Source organism: Maylandia zebra, linkage group LG12 (assembly GCF_041146795.1).
Source record: "Maylandia zebra isolate NMK-2024a linkage group LG12, Mzebra_GT3a, whole genome shotgun sequence".
Classification (NCBI taxonomy): Eukaryota; Metazoa; Chordata; class Actinopteri; order Cichliformes; family Cichlidae; genus Maylandia; species Maylandia zebra.
The window spans coordinates 17,211,960-17,228,992 of NC_135178.1; the positions used below are offsets into that span (position 1 = coordinate 17,211,960).

Here is a 17,033-nt window from a genome sequence, read left to right on the forward strand (position 1 = left end):
ACAACTATTTCATATCATGCGGGCATATTAACTTTTTTTTAGGATTGCAAACAAGCAGTGTTTTATAGCAGTGAAATGAACAGGTAAAGTATTCCCTTCACCATTCAGACATTAATTGGCTGTTGGCTCATTTCCTGTTTGCCAGGCAAAGGTTCTGGAGTTCAACTGGAGGTCAGCATTCAAGGGACTAGTCCCTCACATGGAGCATTGCGTAAAGGTGGTGCTGGATAATGTCTGTGCTAAGAATCTACAACAAGAAGACGAACTGCATTCTTCTGGACATCTCTCTGTCTCCCTGAGCCTGATTACTAGACCCACCTTCACCACTGCCAGCAACACACATCTCAGAGAAGACACATTCTCCTCCTACTCAGAGGCAGAGACTCCCAGAATGATAGCCAAGGTACTCTTGCACATAGTGTCGAGTAAACCGATGTTTAATTGTAATTTGATTTAAGTACATTTGCTTCAGGGCAGTCCTTAAGTAGCTCTAGTTATTAGTATGTAGTTATCCAATGATTCTTGTCACACAAGCCGTGCTGGAGGAATGTTTGGTTTTACTGTAGATCAAATTAGCCCACTAATACAGTGCAGGGCCTTAATCAAGCAAAAGTAGAATTTCTCCTGTGGTTACTCCTGTTGTCTTTAAGAATAATTTAAAAAAGAAAATAAAGGTGCAGACAGGCTGGAATTTAACTTCTGAATTCTCCTATTGCTAAATACCCCCATTGCTCTCATTATAGAGATAGATTCCTCTTATTAACCTTTCCTTATATCAAGTCCTTTCTATCATTCAGTACCAAATAGCACTAATTCAGAACCTTATTCTCTCTCCTTTAGTCAATTATTTTGTGTACTAAATGTGTAAAACTCAGCTGTTGTCAAACGTGCAAAAAAGGAAGACACACATGAGTCTAATGCGTAGGTTTATTCTATGAGCAATATCTGTACAAGGCCCTCATTGTCGTGCAGTCTTGTGTGCTAGTTCCTTTTGCCATACACAGTGGACTCACTGTCCTCTTCACCCAGAACAATGCAAGTCTCCAAACAATACCTAGACCCAGGGAGAATAATGTTTTTTGTTACCCTAGCAGAAAGGTCTCTGTGCAAAAGAGGGCCCGAATGATTTGGGCATGACACCTTGAAAAGTTTCCTCGAAAAAAGTCATCAGTATTACCAGAGTTCTCTAAAGACAAAAAATAAACAAACAAAAAAAACCATTTAACCACTATGTAGGTTAGATGGGATGTAGAGAAAGGTGTTGAAAGTGGAAAGTGGAGGGTATATGGTGCACTAATGATCTAGGGATGTATTATGAAGGCAAAGAGGCTTGGTTAGTGAACAGAATAAAGCAGGATAAGCAGAAGGGGTGAGAGAGGGCCTGAGAAATGGCAGGGAGAGGTGAAGCAGAAACCAGAGATTGACTTTTCTCCAAAGGTAAGGCTGGTGTCTAATGTGAGACAAGGTTTAGAATTTAACTCTCTACAAAAGGATCTCCAGTGTGGCCAGCCACATACACACTGTCACTATGCTGTTTTTTTCCTCTTTTTTTTCACTTTCGCTTTTCTTCATTTTCTCTGCATTTTTAAATTTTTCCGAACAACTTTTCAGGGAGTTCTACCTGAAACTTTCCCCAACTCACATTCATCTTCCTCTCAACTACCCACCACTCTCCCCTACACTGAGCACTATTCAGACTCTTATCATTACTGCCTCACCTTTCTTCCCTCCTCCCACTCTCTCCTCCCCTAACCCTTTTACACTGACAGTATTTGTGGCTCTCACTGCTAACGAGTGTCAGAATTTGTCTGTACTCAGGACCTGTACAGCGTAGTTATGTGTAGGTCAACGTTTCAAAGATGAGTCTTTCAGCCCAAAGGTTATACATGCATGCATTTGAATTCAATAACACTGAGCTAAAAAGATATTCAAGACAAATACATATATGTGTGTATGTGTGTGTGTGTGTGTGTGTGTGGGAGGGGTGGTATATGTGTTTATACACACATACTCTATGTGTTTGCTCGAATATGCTTGAACATGCTCTAGTGTCTGAGAAGAGCAAATTTACTTTTTACAAGACAAAACCTTGAAAATTGCCGGTAGAAAGATATTATGATAGATCAATATTTCTCACATTTATATTCATTTGTTCATACCTCAGTCCTTGCTTTTTTATCTGAACCCACTTTCCTCTGTCTATATTACCATAAATATGCAGGTTGCAATGATACTGTTCATCCATCACAGTACTTGATGATGTACTTTTATTATTGGCAGATAGATGAATTACAAACAGCCTGCTTTCAACAGCTGTAACTCACCCTCCTGTCAGAACCTGGGATTGAACTCTCCTTGTTTTACTAGACCCTTCTAACCTTCATGCCAGCTTTCTATTATAGCAGCAGAAGTGCCTTTTCTGTATTCAGACTTTAGCGAAGCCCTCACCTGCGTGTTCATTTCTTCACTTGTCTGTCTACTCCACATTCTGCACACACATAAACAGGGCTCGCTAGCACTTTATAAAATCTCTTTCACCTTGCTGCAATAGTCCTGGTGGGATCACACGCTTTGATCTTAGCTAGTTAAGGTTTCAGACTGACTTCAACTGGCTTCAGTGTGTGAGTGTTTATATGTGTGCGAATACTGTATTTGTATGCTTCTTCAGGATCTTTCCATTATGCTCCTTTTTTCTCCCATCAAAGATAAGCTCCTAATGACAACATTCAGTCCTGTATTGACTTAATTGTCCAAGCGGTCATTGTTTGCCGGCCCCACAGAAAGCTTTTATCGAGAAAATTGTTTGAAGAGTTTGTTAGATTGTCAGCTGCAGACACACTGTTAGCTGTAACAGAAATAGAAATGCTGAACTTCTCAGTCCTCTCCGACAGCTAGTCAAGTAATCCCGTGACTGTAGAAGCAGGTGATTCACACTATGACTGACTGATTGATTAAACTGCAACAGTCTTCTGAGTGTTATTTTCTTTCTTCAGTGTGACCTAGATAAATAGATCCAGCAGATATGGGCCTTGTGCTATGTTTTAAGGCTTCTACTGATCCACCTGGCTCATAACTTAAACATGTGCATATGCATATGCATATTTTAGGTCTATACATTTGGATTCACAAATACAGCTGTGTAAGAAGTTTTCACAGTAATGTAAAAAAATTGACATTTGATTAATTTATCAACAGCATAAAAGCAGAAGTTTTGCTGGTTTGATTCGTACAATGCCAAGAAGGAAAGATATCGACAATGACCTTAGAGAAGCAGTTCTTTCTGCCCATCAATCTGGGAAGGGTTATAAGGTCATTTCCAGACAATTTGAAGCCAATCATTCTGCAGCGAGAAAAACTATTCACAAGTGGAAAACATTCAAGACAGTTGCCAGGATCTTTCCAGGTGTGGAACTCCCAGCAAATTCACCCCAAGGTCAGACTGTGCAATGCTCAGAGAAACTGCAAAAAAATCCCAAGAGCTACATCTCATGTTAAATGTTAAAGTTCAAGAAAGTACACTAAGAAGAAAACTGAGTTTTTCTTGTTTGGAAGCGCTACCGGGAGAAAGAATCTTTTCTCTGAAAAGAAGTGGCGCCACATCTTAAGTCAAATGCAAAGTTGCATTTGAACAAACCTCAGCACTCCTGGAACAATGATAGACAAGACCAAGATGATTGACCATAATGCACAGTACCACATTTAGTATAAACTATGTACAGAATATGAGCACAAACTTCTTGTACCATGTGTCATACATAATGGTGGAGGTGTAATACCTTGGGCTTGTTTTGCAGCCACAGGACCTGGACACAATGTAATCATTGGTATACATAGGACTTCATGGTCAACTCAAAATTTTCTAGAGTCAAATGTGAGGCCATCTGTCCAACCAATAAAGCTTGGCCGAATTTGGGTCATGCATCAGGACAATGATCCTAAGCCCAGCCGCAAATCTCCAACAGAAAAAGAAACTATCAGTGCGTTGCAATGGCCCCAATGAAAGATCAGAACTCAACCTGATTGAAATGCTGTGGTGCATCTTTATTGGGCCAAGCTTCTTTCCTGTCTGACTTCCACCACCTCCAGTGTGTTGTAAAATTTGTATTAGATTGTGACTACGGTGATTAACAATGTTATAAAATATGACTGATGTTTTTTTGTTTGACCTAATGCTGTGAATTTTTAACAGCAAAGTTGATGCCGAGTGCATGTCCTCAGATATTTGTATTCATCGTTTGCACTTGTCACTGTTTTCAGTAGTAGGCAAACACAAGATAAATGCCTGTGTAATACTCAGCTCAGTCTTGAATCCTTGTCATTCTGATCACTTCTCACAAATGTTCCATTATTTACATTTAATGAGGTCTCTTTTTACAGTTTTTTTTTTGTTTGTTTTTTTTGTTTCCTCTTACTGACAGATTTTCCCTCTGTTACTGAAATCATCTTGCCTCATGTTTGCGATCTCTCTCCCCCCTCAGTTTTGCGGAGCAGTCATGTCTGAAATGGATGCCTTACTACCACTGGCAGCAGCCTGCAACGAGAGCTCTCTTCTGCAGGTGCGATCAAGCTTTATAGAGTCATGTGGCAGAGCAGCATTTGCCATGTTGGGTCGTTTGCAGGAGAGGGCCCTGGAAGTACCATCCTCTGCTCCCCTGAAGAACTTGCATGCTCTACTGGCCACTTGCATTTATGTGCACCAGCGACTAGAGCACTACAGTGCCAGGCTGAAGGATTCCAGTACTGCTGCAGCTAAAATGTAAGTAGTGTGTTTCCAGATGTTTATGGACATTTACAGTTATTTTGTTTAAACTTCACGCAGCTGAATTATTTATTTGCCTTGCTCCCATGCTTTGTCTTTTTCCCAACTTTTTTAGACCTGGTGACTGCCACGGCCAGTGACATTATGTCTCCTGGTTTCCATTTAATTCCTGTTCTCATGAATGCTATATCTGTGGAATGCTTTGAGGGCTTTTATTTTAATTTGGCACAGACAATTACTTGGGCTAAAGGAAGAGCTGATAAGAGTTTGTTGGTCAAAGGTCGCTTGCAACTTCAAATCTGTACCATTTTTATGATTTCTAGACCTTTAGGAAATTTGACAATATCTGGCACAAACACTCACTTGGACTCAAGGCTGAACTCATTAGAATATGTTGGTCAAAGGTCAAGAGTCAAGGTCACTGTAAACTCACAAAACATGCTAATTATGACTTTCACATGAAATTTCACACATTGGTCTAACAGGATAAACTGATGAAATGATGGCCTTTTGCATTTAAAAGGTCAAATGTCAGCTTAACTGTGGCACCGTAATGTTCCACAAAAAGACTTTACTAGTCATTATTCAACTGCATAACTCAGGAACACATGGGGAGAATGTGATTATATTTTACTTCTGATTTGATCCTAAACTTGTCACAGTTATCTTTGGTGATTCCTTAGTGGATTGCTTAAAAACTAAACAAACGGAAACTTCACTTATAGACACAGGCAATGCTTTACTGTGGCAAAGTAATTCTAAAACGACTCTCAAAATATCCAGTGTTGATTCTAGAAACCTATGGGCCCTAGGCCCACCCAACCAAGTGTTCATCACCATTATATTAAAGGAAGTATATTTATACACTAACACATTAATAATGTCATTTTCATAGCTTTCATGTTACAAAATTAGCATTACTCAAATTCAACTTTTGAATGTTGTTCTTGGACGTACACATTACATTTGATAGCCTTGACTGTCTACTCAAGTTTTTACATAATGAAAATATGTCTTTTTCATTTTCAGAAAACCATTAAACCTACATAACAGATTTGGAAACTACAACAAAATGCACACACCACACTGCACATACATTCAATTATATTGGTGTAATTATTGTGCTATAGACTGATCTACCGAGGGAAATAAATATCACCTGCATGACCCATCTTAAGTATTCGGGCTGAGGTGCTTGTGTGAGATTTAATGGTACATGGCCCTGTCCATTGGCCTCTCAATGCGGTGAAGTCGTCCTGTACCATTAGCAGGAAAAACAGCCCCAAATAGTAATGTTTCCACGTCTCTCCTTAACTGTGGGGATGGTGTTCTTTGGGTCATGCTCAGCATTTCTTTTCTTCCAAACATGGCAGGTTGAGTTGATGCAAAAGAGCTTCAATTTGGTTTTTCTCCCAAGCCTTCTCTAAATCAGTTTATAACTTTTATGTAATGCATTTTTTTCTGGATTTTTGGTTGATATTCTTGTCTTTCTCCATTAAAATGAAACTAGCGTAACAATTACACACTGTTCATTCCTTTGTAATCGAGCAAAGTTACAAATTCAGCAGGGGATTAAATAATAATTTCCCTCAGTGTATAGCACAATAATTACACTAATATAATGTAGTAATTTAGAGTACACTTGGCTCTAAATTTCATAACTTATCATCCATAGCTCAGGTGGAGACAGCGTTTAACAAAGAAAAGTGGCAGAGACCATGTTTATTTCAATAACAATGTCTAAAGCAAATCTGAATGGTGATAAAGTATCTATTCTGTAACTACTAGATTCTAATATCTGGTTGCTATGCTAATAAGACAATCCTGACCCCTGGCCATGCGCAATCTGCCCCGCTCTGCTAGCTAAATAAACCAATATTAAAACAAAGTAAACAAAGAAATAATCTGCATTTAGCTCTTTAGCATTGTATTTGATGACTATCTGCTCCACTTACCACTGCCTTGTTTTTTCTTTTCTTTCTCCTTTTTCTTCTTTCTGTTTTCCACTCTTAGAAGTATAAAATCATATCATTGATCGTAATAGCTCTTCTTCATTTTCCTTGTGATTACATTTGTTCAAGCAGAATCGTGCATGCCACTTGCAACAGGAGTGGAGTTAGGTGGGGCTCCCTTTAGAGAGGTCAGGTTTCTCCTATACTGCCATTCCCAACTTTGCACATTGCTATCGTTGTAGTTAACTGTCTGTCAGCCCTGAGGGGCCCCCCACCGGTCTGGGGCCTGCCTTACCTAGCAGTTGCCTGTCTTGCCTAGTTGCAAGCAGCATCTCTTAAAATATCAGCAGTAACCATTAGCAGCTGACAGGCAGCTTTGCAGATCTATATTACAAGGATTTGCACCAGAAACATAAATCACATAGCACTACTTGCTCCAGCTACCTTATGTAAAATACATTTTCAATTTTTTTTTACCCTAATTTGAAATAAAAGATAAATATTTAGTATGTTAATCAACTGAAGCAGTGGATGAAGAAGATTTCTTCCAAATTTAGAAACTAGGAAATTTAAAATGATTCTTGAAAGTCAAAGAAATTCTAGATGAACAGGGGGTTACCAGAGATAACGACAGAGGGTAACAACACCCACAGTATCTGCACCTGCTAAGTTTTTCCATCCATTTTCTTCAACATTTTCATGCCCCTTATCACCCCCTTAAACTGCTCTCCACAGATCTCCTTTAAAAACATCCTTGGTGCTGTTTGTGCTCCTGTTTTCCCACCCTTGGCCCTTTACCCCTGCACTCCACCTGCACTTGCATGGTACCCCATTTGGTCATAAACCGCCTTCCTCTCTTTACACCATTAACTCCCCCCTGGTTTTAAGTCCCCTCTCTGGAAAGTATAAAGGCAGGTGGATTTAAAGGGTATGAAATGTCACACTGAACTTTTATAATAAATCATCTATTCTTTCATCTAATCATTTCACCCGTGCCATTGATAGCTCCCAGTACATAAAAGACAGCTCTTAATTATCCATATGCATTACAGGATTCTGCACTGTTGAACTTGTTTACCCTAGTAAACCTGTTTTGTTTTGTTTTTTTTGTTTTTTTCATTTAATATGCTGTGTGTATTATATTATGTGTTTTCTAACATTACCTTTAAAGATGTTTCTTCATCTGTGCCTAGAACCCTGACCCCACTACCTGTGCAGAAATACAAAGATACAGTCGAGGCCATGAGAGAGCAGTTGACCAGCTACTGTATCCAGGCTTGTTATACATGCATTCTTCAGGATGCAGAGAGCCACCACTGGGCTGACCCTAAACCTTTCTATGAGGTAAAATCGCTATATGATTAAAAACAAACAACTAAACAAAACAAATGTGTTGTGACACACTTCTGTGAGTTTTATTTAAGTGTAAAACAGCTCTAGTGTTGTTGTGTGTTGATTTGATTTCTTTTATTGCAAAAATTTCAATGCCAGTGTCTTAGGAGGCTTGTTGGATAGATTTTGAGGAACTCTAGGAATTACACCCTAGAGCTTTCTTGTTTCTTCTTTTCATTCCCACAATACACCTTTACCTCCCACTCTCCCACTTCTAACTCAGTCTTCTACTCTGAGCTCCCTGAGAACATCTGTGGCTTCCATGCTGCCCTGGGGGCTCCAGGGATTCAGTTGTCTGAAGTCTGCAGTCTACACTGGGACTGTCTGGAAACAGCAGAGGGCCCCTGGAACTCCCCTACCTTTATGCCCTTAAACAAATCTAAACCTCCCCTCTCTCTTTTTGCTTTTGACTTTTTTTCCCTTTGTTCCTCCCTCCCTCCCTGGGTCACTGGTGTCAGACAGGCCTGCTGTGTGCAGGTGTGTGCTTTTGTTCAGCCATCACTTTGTGCATCCGTACCAGTAAATGTATGTGTAGGTGTACAGCAGCATCTCAGGATGTAAGTGTCATTTGGTATGTCTATGTATGTACCTATATTTTTGATGTTTTATATTTTTGATTTGGATCCAGCTCCTGTCTGTGTAACCTTGAGTGAGTCTATAGGCAGAAGATGGCAACTCCGTTCAGGACATAAAGCTTGGACTTATTTCCTGTTTGTGACCAATACATACAGGGGAAAAGAAGGAAGAAGAAGGGAAGTAAACAAGAGATTGGGTGAAGTGGGAGAAAATGGATTGAAGAGTTTGGTAGTGTTAATGTGTATGCGTTGTGCAAAATGACCTTATAATAGGATAAATTTGAAGATTTAGGACGTGTATAGCAAAGTTAAAATGGTTAATGAAAACTAAACCAAAAATTTAGAAAAAAATTAAAACTAATTGGAATTATTTAATAAACCTCGAAAACCAATTAAAATAAGATAAAAATGTAGAGAAGCTTCAAGTATTTGTAAGTTTGGTTAAAAAAAAAACAAAACATTTTTATTACATCTATTAAGACTCTGGATGTCTACAACACCGTGAGCCAGCTGCTTTCAAAAAGTTATCTGTTTTTATTGAAGTTTTTTTTCTTTCACAAATCTTGCCTTTGATATCTGTCTGGCCTCTATACAATAAAAAAGATAAAAAATAATTAAAAACACTAAAGCGAAAAATTGAAAATAATTAAAACTAAACTGAAACTAAACTGATTTTTTTAAGTCAAAATGAGACAAAAAGCAAAACTAGTTAGAAATGACATACAACTATAGTAACTCTGGTGTACAGGTGAAGGAAAGAATGCATCCTCCTATATATTTTACAAGAGAGCTGCAAGATGCCAGGATAGTAATTCTTTTTAATCTGTCCTGTTTTTCCCCCTCTTCTCACTTTCTTGTGAAACATTCTTGATTTTTGCTCTTCCTTCTTTCACTCTTTTTATGTGTGAGAGTGGATGTGGAAGTGTGTGCTGGTTGTGATGTGTTTGCCAGTCCAGGACTTTAAAGCAGTCTAAAATCCCAGTGGGAAAAGAAACCCAGGTGCAGAGTGCAGGTGGCATGGCCACTGAGACATCCTGGTGTTGACAGACCTGCCTGCGTCTCTGCCTCTCTCTTTCTTCTCCTTCAGGGTTTCTCTCTCACTCTCTCTTTTTTCCCTTTTTTAACTCCTCTCTCTGTTTTTACTTCACTGTCAGTTTCCATATGATAACATGTCTTCATCTACAATCCCCCCTCCCTCAAATCTATCACTTTCTTCCACAGGGCGAGAGGTGTTCCTTCTCAGTGCAGATGTGGTTCTACTTCCTGTGCGGGCTTCGCAGCGACCTGTGGGCGGTCCTTCCAGCGGAGCTGGCCAGGGATGTCCTTGGCCAGGTTCTAACAGACACTTTACAACTGCTAGTGCGAAGATATGCCAGAGCGCGGGCTTCATATAAGAGGCACCTGCAAATCAGGTATTTTATCATGCATATTACTGATAATATATACATATAAATATAACAATGGACTCTAAAACAGTAATACACCAAGCAAAGACCTACACTCCATTTTGTTTTGTTTTTTAACATTTAAATAAATATGTCGCAATCGTTTTCATTTGTCTAATTGTGGATGGACTAACTGCTGAGAAATGCTGTGATGGAAGTTAGTCAAAGTTGATAAACAACTGACTTTTAATAAGTTGAGCACGTCAAAAAAATTGCAAGACGCTTATACAGTCGGAATTTTGTGCATGTCTATCCTTTAATGCAAATGTAAAAGGCAGAATCTGAGTTTGAGGAGTGGAGGCACCATCCACACATTCTAGCCCCATGCAGCACACACAGACTTTTTCCATCAAGGGAACTTTTATCCAAAGGCTAGGAGCTATCGGAGGAACTCAGTTTGCTTCCACTCCAGAGTCTCTGCTCTGGGAGTCTGAAACTTTGACAGTAAGGCTTTTCTTTGGCCATCATTTCAAGAAACCTTTAGTATTTGTTTGTTCAATACATCAGTTGGAGTTACAGGATAAACCATGCTTCAAAAATGCCACATAAAGTGAACTCTGTATTAACAAAGATTGAGTGCAATATACATGAGATGTCAACGGGAAACCTGGTTTATGATTCTGGGAGATTTGTGTGTTTCTGGAAGGACAGTTATAAAGTGTGAGCATAGGCTAAACAGATGCCTTTCCAAAGCTTTTCCAGGTCTCCCTCTTGCTATAGTGTTCACATGGGTACTCCTATGCTCCATCATCTCTATTTTATCAGTCCTTTCCCTTTTGTTGTGAGAATTTAGATCAAAGGGAAGCAAAAAAGAGGTGATGATAGATGATGAGCAGCATTCCATAACCATTTAAGAAAGCAGATTTACTGGCATATAAGTAAAAGCAGTGGGTTGATGTAACATAGCACTAAGTTTTAGGGTGATCGCAAATCTTGCGAAATCCAAAGCCGGGACGCTTCAGATCTCAACGGTAAAATCAGAAGAAGTTCCTATTATCTAGCTGGCTGTGAAATGAGACTCGCAGTAGATAATCTTTAGGTGTTCTCAGCTTTTCAATCACATCCATTTTGTTTTTCTCTTTAAATTCACTCTTTCTGTTTCCCTCGTCCTGGAGATGTGACATTACAGCAATGTTGCTGTATGTGGAGCACCTTATGTGGAGTCTGTGTGAAGGTCCTGAGGCCTTGGTGTGCTACAACCCTTCTTCAGTGATTACCATAATAGCAGGTGGTTCAGACTGGCCATACCAAATCCACAACCTGTGTGACCAGCTCCTGACAGTCCTCGTCATTGTCACAGCACCTCTATCTTTGCTACATAGGTTGGTACAGTATGGTCATTTTTGTTATTTAATTTAAAATTTGGTAAGATGATAAAAAGATACTGCAATGTTTTCATACTTTCCATCTTACACTGTTTGAACAGAGTGAGTCAGATGGCTGTCACCACTGATTCTGGAAACATTTGTGTGGTGTGGTGTTTATTTTATTTTTTTTGTAAATGTAAACATGCTGCCATATGCAACAGGACATTTATGATAGATGCTGCGAAGGAGACCTCACCAGACCCACCGACCATTCCTGTCATACGCTGGCTAAATGCTATTAACCCCGAGGTCTTCACAGAGCAAGCTATAAGGTATACAAAATAGACCCATCTAACCATCTATCACCCATCATACAGCAGGCACACGGACAATATACATGTTCACTCTCAAATGCACATACACACTCTGGTATGCCAAGCAATCACAATCCCTTCCATCCTCCTCGTGTGTAGAGAAACATATGTGATTGTGTTTGGAGTTACAGCTGCATACTGTATGTGTGGATATATAACGTGCCACTCAAGTGTCAAGCTGCAGTTGTTGTGGTAATATAACACAGATGCAAGGTAAGAAAGAAAAACCAAATGAATGAACTACCGTTGACGCTGACAGTGAGTTTGTTGATGCTCATGGTTGCTAAGAGCTTTACACATGATGCATTGATAGCATACACACCTGAATGTGCACAATTATATACATGTGTGTACATTTGTGTCCAGTTACTGTTGTGACCTCCACTGTGCAGTCAATCATGCTTTCCCCTCACCCTTGTCTCCACCTTACTCCCCTCTCATCTGCTTCACAGCCAGAGGTGATGTCATTGTGCGCTGACGGAGCACAAATCAAACTAACCCCTGCTCCCCTGCTCCTAAGTATCAGAGAACTGAAATTAGTTTATTTTTATGACCTCTTTATTTCTTTGCTCCCACCTCCTGCCTTCATTCGAAGGCGCCAGCAGCCTGCCAGTGGCTCGTGGCCAGAACCACAGGTCCTCAACCTTTCTGGCCAAATCTCTCCCCAGTCCATTAAAATAAAGCCCATTGTTATGGTTATTCAATAAAGCAATGATAAAATCACAAAAGATCTCAATAAATCATCCAGCTGTACAGGCTAAAAAATATTTTCTGTATGTGCACATTTATACCCTGCGCTATTTATCTTGCCTGTGTGTGTGTGTGTGTGTGTGTGTGTGTGTATACATCTATATCTGTGTGTCTTGGTTTAGTAAGATGACCCGGTGCTGTAGCTGGATAGATTTATCAGAGCAGTTAAAAGAGGATTTCTCCTGGATTTGCGGTCTCAGTGACATCATAAATTGTGCTGTCAGACCGAGGCATAGTTTTCCTCAGTCAAGCAGCAGGGTGCACCCTGCTCTAGCCGTTTGGCTCAAATAGAATGGTTAATTTCTGGGCAGACACCCCCTGTGCTGCCTCCCGCCTCCTTGCTCTTCAGACAAACTCTGTCCATTCCTTCCATTAGATTTTATTGAGATGTATAAAGTAACATGGAGGCACACACATGTCAGCATGCTCCCACACTCGCACACATACATAACGACAAGCATAGGCTCTGAAGAGTGCACACGCACACACGCATTCACACACACCAAGGATACGGCTCATTACCCACAGCTGGCTGCAGCCTCTTGGTTATACAAAAGATGAAGGGGTGGGTACTGCTGTATATTCATGTATTTGGCTGTCTCCCAAATGTTAATTTGCTTTTAGCTGGCCAAGATTAGAGCTAATTCCTTCCCGGTGCACACTATAAGTAAGCGAGAATGAAGGCATTTGGAGACTTGGCTTGTATATGGAGTGAGTGACACTGAAGGAAGTTACCAGTGTTACCAAATATTCCCTCCAAAGCGTCATCAAAGACTTCTTTATCTTTCACTTGTGAAGCTTTTTCCTTCTTTGTTGTCTCTCACTAAGCAGACTTCTACCTCACCTGACACTGCAGAACTGTCAACTTTGTTTTCCTTCCTTCTCTCCTCCATCTCTCCCAGAGATGGCCTTATGGGCCAGGCATCTTTGGCATGTCAACTGAGGCTACTGACATCTGACCCCGGATGCAATCCCAAGTTGCTCCTTCAAATGCTGCTTTACAGAGACTGTCACCTGCCCAGAATACTCCTGGAAAATTCTTGTAAGTCTGTCGTTTTTGCATGCATACGTGGATTGTTACATGTTACTGGATAAGGGCTATAGTGTGTGTGTGTCGTGGACATACCTGGCTGTCTGTCTTTTCGGGGACAATTAAAGCCACGTTCTTTCATTCTTTAAAATTACATTTTTTTAATAACTCTCTGATCCCAAAGAGAACATGACAGGGAAGTGTTTACCTCTGTTTTAATTGCAGCGCTCTAATATCTTAAGTACGTTTTACAGACCTTGGGTAAGCTCTATCCATTTTATGAAGTTATAATCAGCATCTTTGCCTTCATCATCATTTTCACCTTGGTCATCATCATCACTAAATCAATAGAGTGCAGTAATAAACACTCAACAGGCACAGGCGAAACACACGGCCTGACCTTTAAAGATTTTCCCTTCCTTCCTTTCTCCACAGTCTTCTCAACAGTCTAACCTTTAAAGACTGTTGTGCACTCGCACATTAATTCACATTATAGCGACCTCATTAATAACAACTCTCACTGTCTTGTTCTCTTGCTCGGTCTGAGTCTGACTCAGAGGCTCCGCAATGCTTCTTTCTGCATGCTGCCGTAAATCAACGCTAGGAGCGCTGACTCTCATGTGTTATCACGGTGACATGGTAATTAACCAGGAAGCAGACAGATAGAAGGAACAGCCTGACTGAATGCCTACACTACTGTGTTGCCTCTGCACTTCCACATACATGTACATATTAGCGTGTGTTTTGAAGCACTGTTGATGAAAAAATTCTAGTGTGACTAATAGATGGTTTGGTGAATCCACGCTGTTTCAGTTAGACTTTATTATAGCTAATTCAAGGCTCTTTTTTTGTTGATGGTTCATTTTCTAACTCTTTGTACCTGCCTTATCAAAGCACACTAACTTATGAGAAAACTGGCCAGCCAACTAACAGACCTTCGCACTGTGTAATAATTTCAAAACATACCTTCTCTACATCTACAGTATCACTTTTCACATTTGTACAGCTTACCCTAAATTAGAGGTGTACAGATGCACACACACACGCTCACAAACACACACACACACACACATGGCCTTTTTATTATCTTCAGCGTGTCTGCTTCCAATTACAGAGGTCTACAGAGAGGGCCCTTGTGACTGGTTGACTGGCTGTCCGGAAGATAAACAGGTGTATGCATTGGCTTCGTATCAAGGTTGGATAAGCTTAGAGACAGAGAGGAAGGGGGGGAAAAGCATTTGAGAAATCAGCATAGAAACAAAAACACATTGGAATTATTGTGTGCTGCAGGAGTAGTGGAAACTCCACAGAGATGTGCCAGCACACTGATATGTTTTTCTGAAGTCATCTGCTGCTCCATAATGGGATCATTATTATAAGGCACCTAGTTAACCTGCCATGTTATCCAGCACCCCAAGTGGAAATTAATGTTAGTCACCCCTGTTTCCTGGACCACTGCAGCCACAGCAGTGAGATCCAGAACACTCTCTCCTCAAGGACCAATTACTAGACAGGCAGTGAATAAGATGATGGTGTAATCCACACAATGCCACCTAATGGACTGATTGGAGGTCAGGCTGTTTGACCACTTTGGAGTCTACGTGTTAGATTTGTTATTGTGAATGAAAATAGCCATGAGGGATGCAAAGGGAGTCTTGGCTAGAGGGACAGAAGAAATCAGCTTCCATGAACAGTTTGAGCACTTCCTACCTGCATGTTATTAAGGTGGCTAATGTTACTGTCACTGGGATGCTGCAGCTAATTTAGCCCTGCCATTTTAAAATAGTTCAGCATTAGTCAGAAGGAAGCCATGCTGCCCTTCATCACAGCGCCCCCTCATTGACTGCTGCGTTACATACTCTCTCCTATTCAAATGGCTGTCATCTCCCACACAGCTGACTGACAGACTGCTGGATGTCTGCCACCTCTGGAGCAATGGGCTTTTCCTCAGCAACCCCTGTCAACTTAACACACACACACACTTACGTGTAAGCACATAGAACACATATATAGACATCCATATGGGTTACACACACACACACACACATATACACACCTCGATCCTCAGCCCTATTCTCAGACAGCAACCCCCACAAGGACACCCTGTCAAAACCCCTTCCTTTTCACTTCCTGTCTCCGTGTACTGTGGATACCACAGCCAGGGGCTTTGAAATCTGTTTCTTTTTCTGTTTTTTTATTGTCTCTTTTCCTCCATCTAACACAGATGTGGATTTTTCTTCCCCTTCTACTCCACAGTGCCTTTTGTTCACCCGTTCTGTTAACATGTGTCAGGTTGGGAAGCCTTGACATTTTCCAATGTGCTTTTGTTCATGGAAATCAAAATGCTGCTTCACAGAATTGGGTTTTGTATCTTTCTAAACCTACATCCATAAGAGTGATATTTTCTGGACTATAGTTTGTAAAAAAAAAAAAAACGCTGTACACTCGCCTACACACCCTTGGATGTATGTGTGTGCACGAGTGTTAATCTTTTGTGCATCCAGTTTTTTGTGCCAAGTGGTCCAGAATATCAAGATTTCATTAATCTGCACATTAATTTGTACTGTTCACAGATGTGTGTCACCAAAATGACGCTTAATTTTTCAGATTTTTGCCAGGAGAACAGCTCAGAAATGTCTACAGAGAGCTGCAAGGCGGGAGATGATTTCATGATGTCATTGTTCAACCTTTTCTCTTGCCTGAATAATGTTCCTAAGGCCTTGACTCAGGCCCTTCAACCATACCTGGAACGTGCACACATATGGGAACATCTCTACACTCTGGCAGGTAAAGTAACAACCTTGCTGCTGTGTCCTAATATTTAGCAATTGCTGCCACAATTTGGCATTGCACTGATTTCGGAATGAGCAGTTGTACAATCTCTAGTTTGTGTGCTCTAGTACTGTAACCCTGGATTCCTTTTACTTTGGAAATCAGGTGTCAGAGCTGGGAGTGACTTCATTCCAGAGTTGTGTTCTAGTAGTAGCAGTTGGAAAAGAACAAAAATGGCTGCAGATGTTCATATGTAGAACCTGGTCAGTGCTCTATGTACGGCCTATTTAGTCAGTCACAAATACACAAAAGTGGTAGCACAGAGTACATGCTTTACAGTTTTACAACTTTAGATGCACTACTGTTTTAAAGTTGGGGTTTGTAGGGCTTCTCTGACTTTCTGAGTGGGAAATCTGATTTGAGGGGGCGCTACAGTTGAAAATTTCAACTAGGAACTCCTAGGATTTTCTACTTCCTACTTCAGAAGTGTGTCAAACACACTGTGCCTAAAGTATGTGTTAAAATACAGCACTTTAAATCAGGTTAGTTTTAAAATGAACAGTTCGTGATAAACTGGAGAACATGACAAATAATCATTACATGAATTTCCGAGTAGTGAATTGAAGTAAATAAATTAAAATTGCATATATTTCATATTGTGTTGGCTGCCCTCCTCC

The 17,033-nt window shown here is 40.4% G+C and overlaps 1 protein-coding gene across 5 annotated transcripts in view; it reads left to right on the forward strand.

Annotated features, from left to right (window-relative positions):
* Positions 1–17,033, forward strand: part of kiaa0825 (KIAA0825 ortholog) — a 132,700-nt gene that overhangs the window by 32,709 nt on the left and 82,958 nt on the right. For all 5 annotated transcript variants that reach the window (XM_024804489.2, XM_076890788.1, XM_004544383.3 and 2 more), the window contains 8 exons: positions 146–403; positions 4,479–4,756; positions 7,905–8,055; positions 9,900–10,090; positions 11,239–11,445; positions 11,652–11,762; positions 13,457–13,596; positions 16,192–16,371. In XM_024804489.2, the coding sequence (XP_024660257.1) occupies positions 146–403; positions 4,479–4,756; positions 7,905–8,055; positions 9,900–10,090; positions 11,239–11,445; positions 11,652–11,762; positions 13,457–13,596; positions 16,192–16,371 (1,516 nt within the window). The remainder of the gene's footprint in view (positions 1–145; positions 404–4,478; positions 4,757–7,904; positions 8,056–9,899; positions 10,091–11,238; positions 11,446–11,651; positions 11,763–13,456; positions 13,597–16,191; positions 16,372–17,033) is intronic.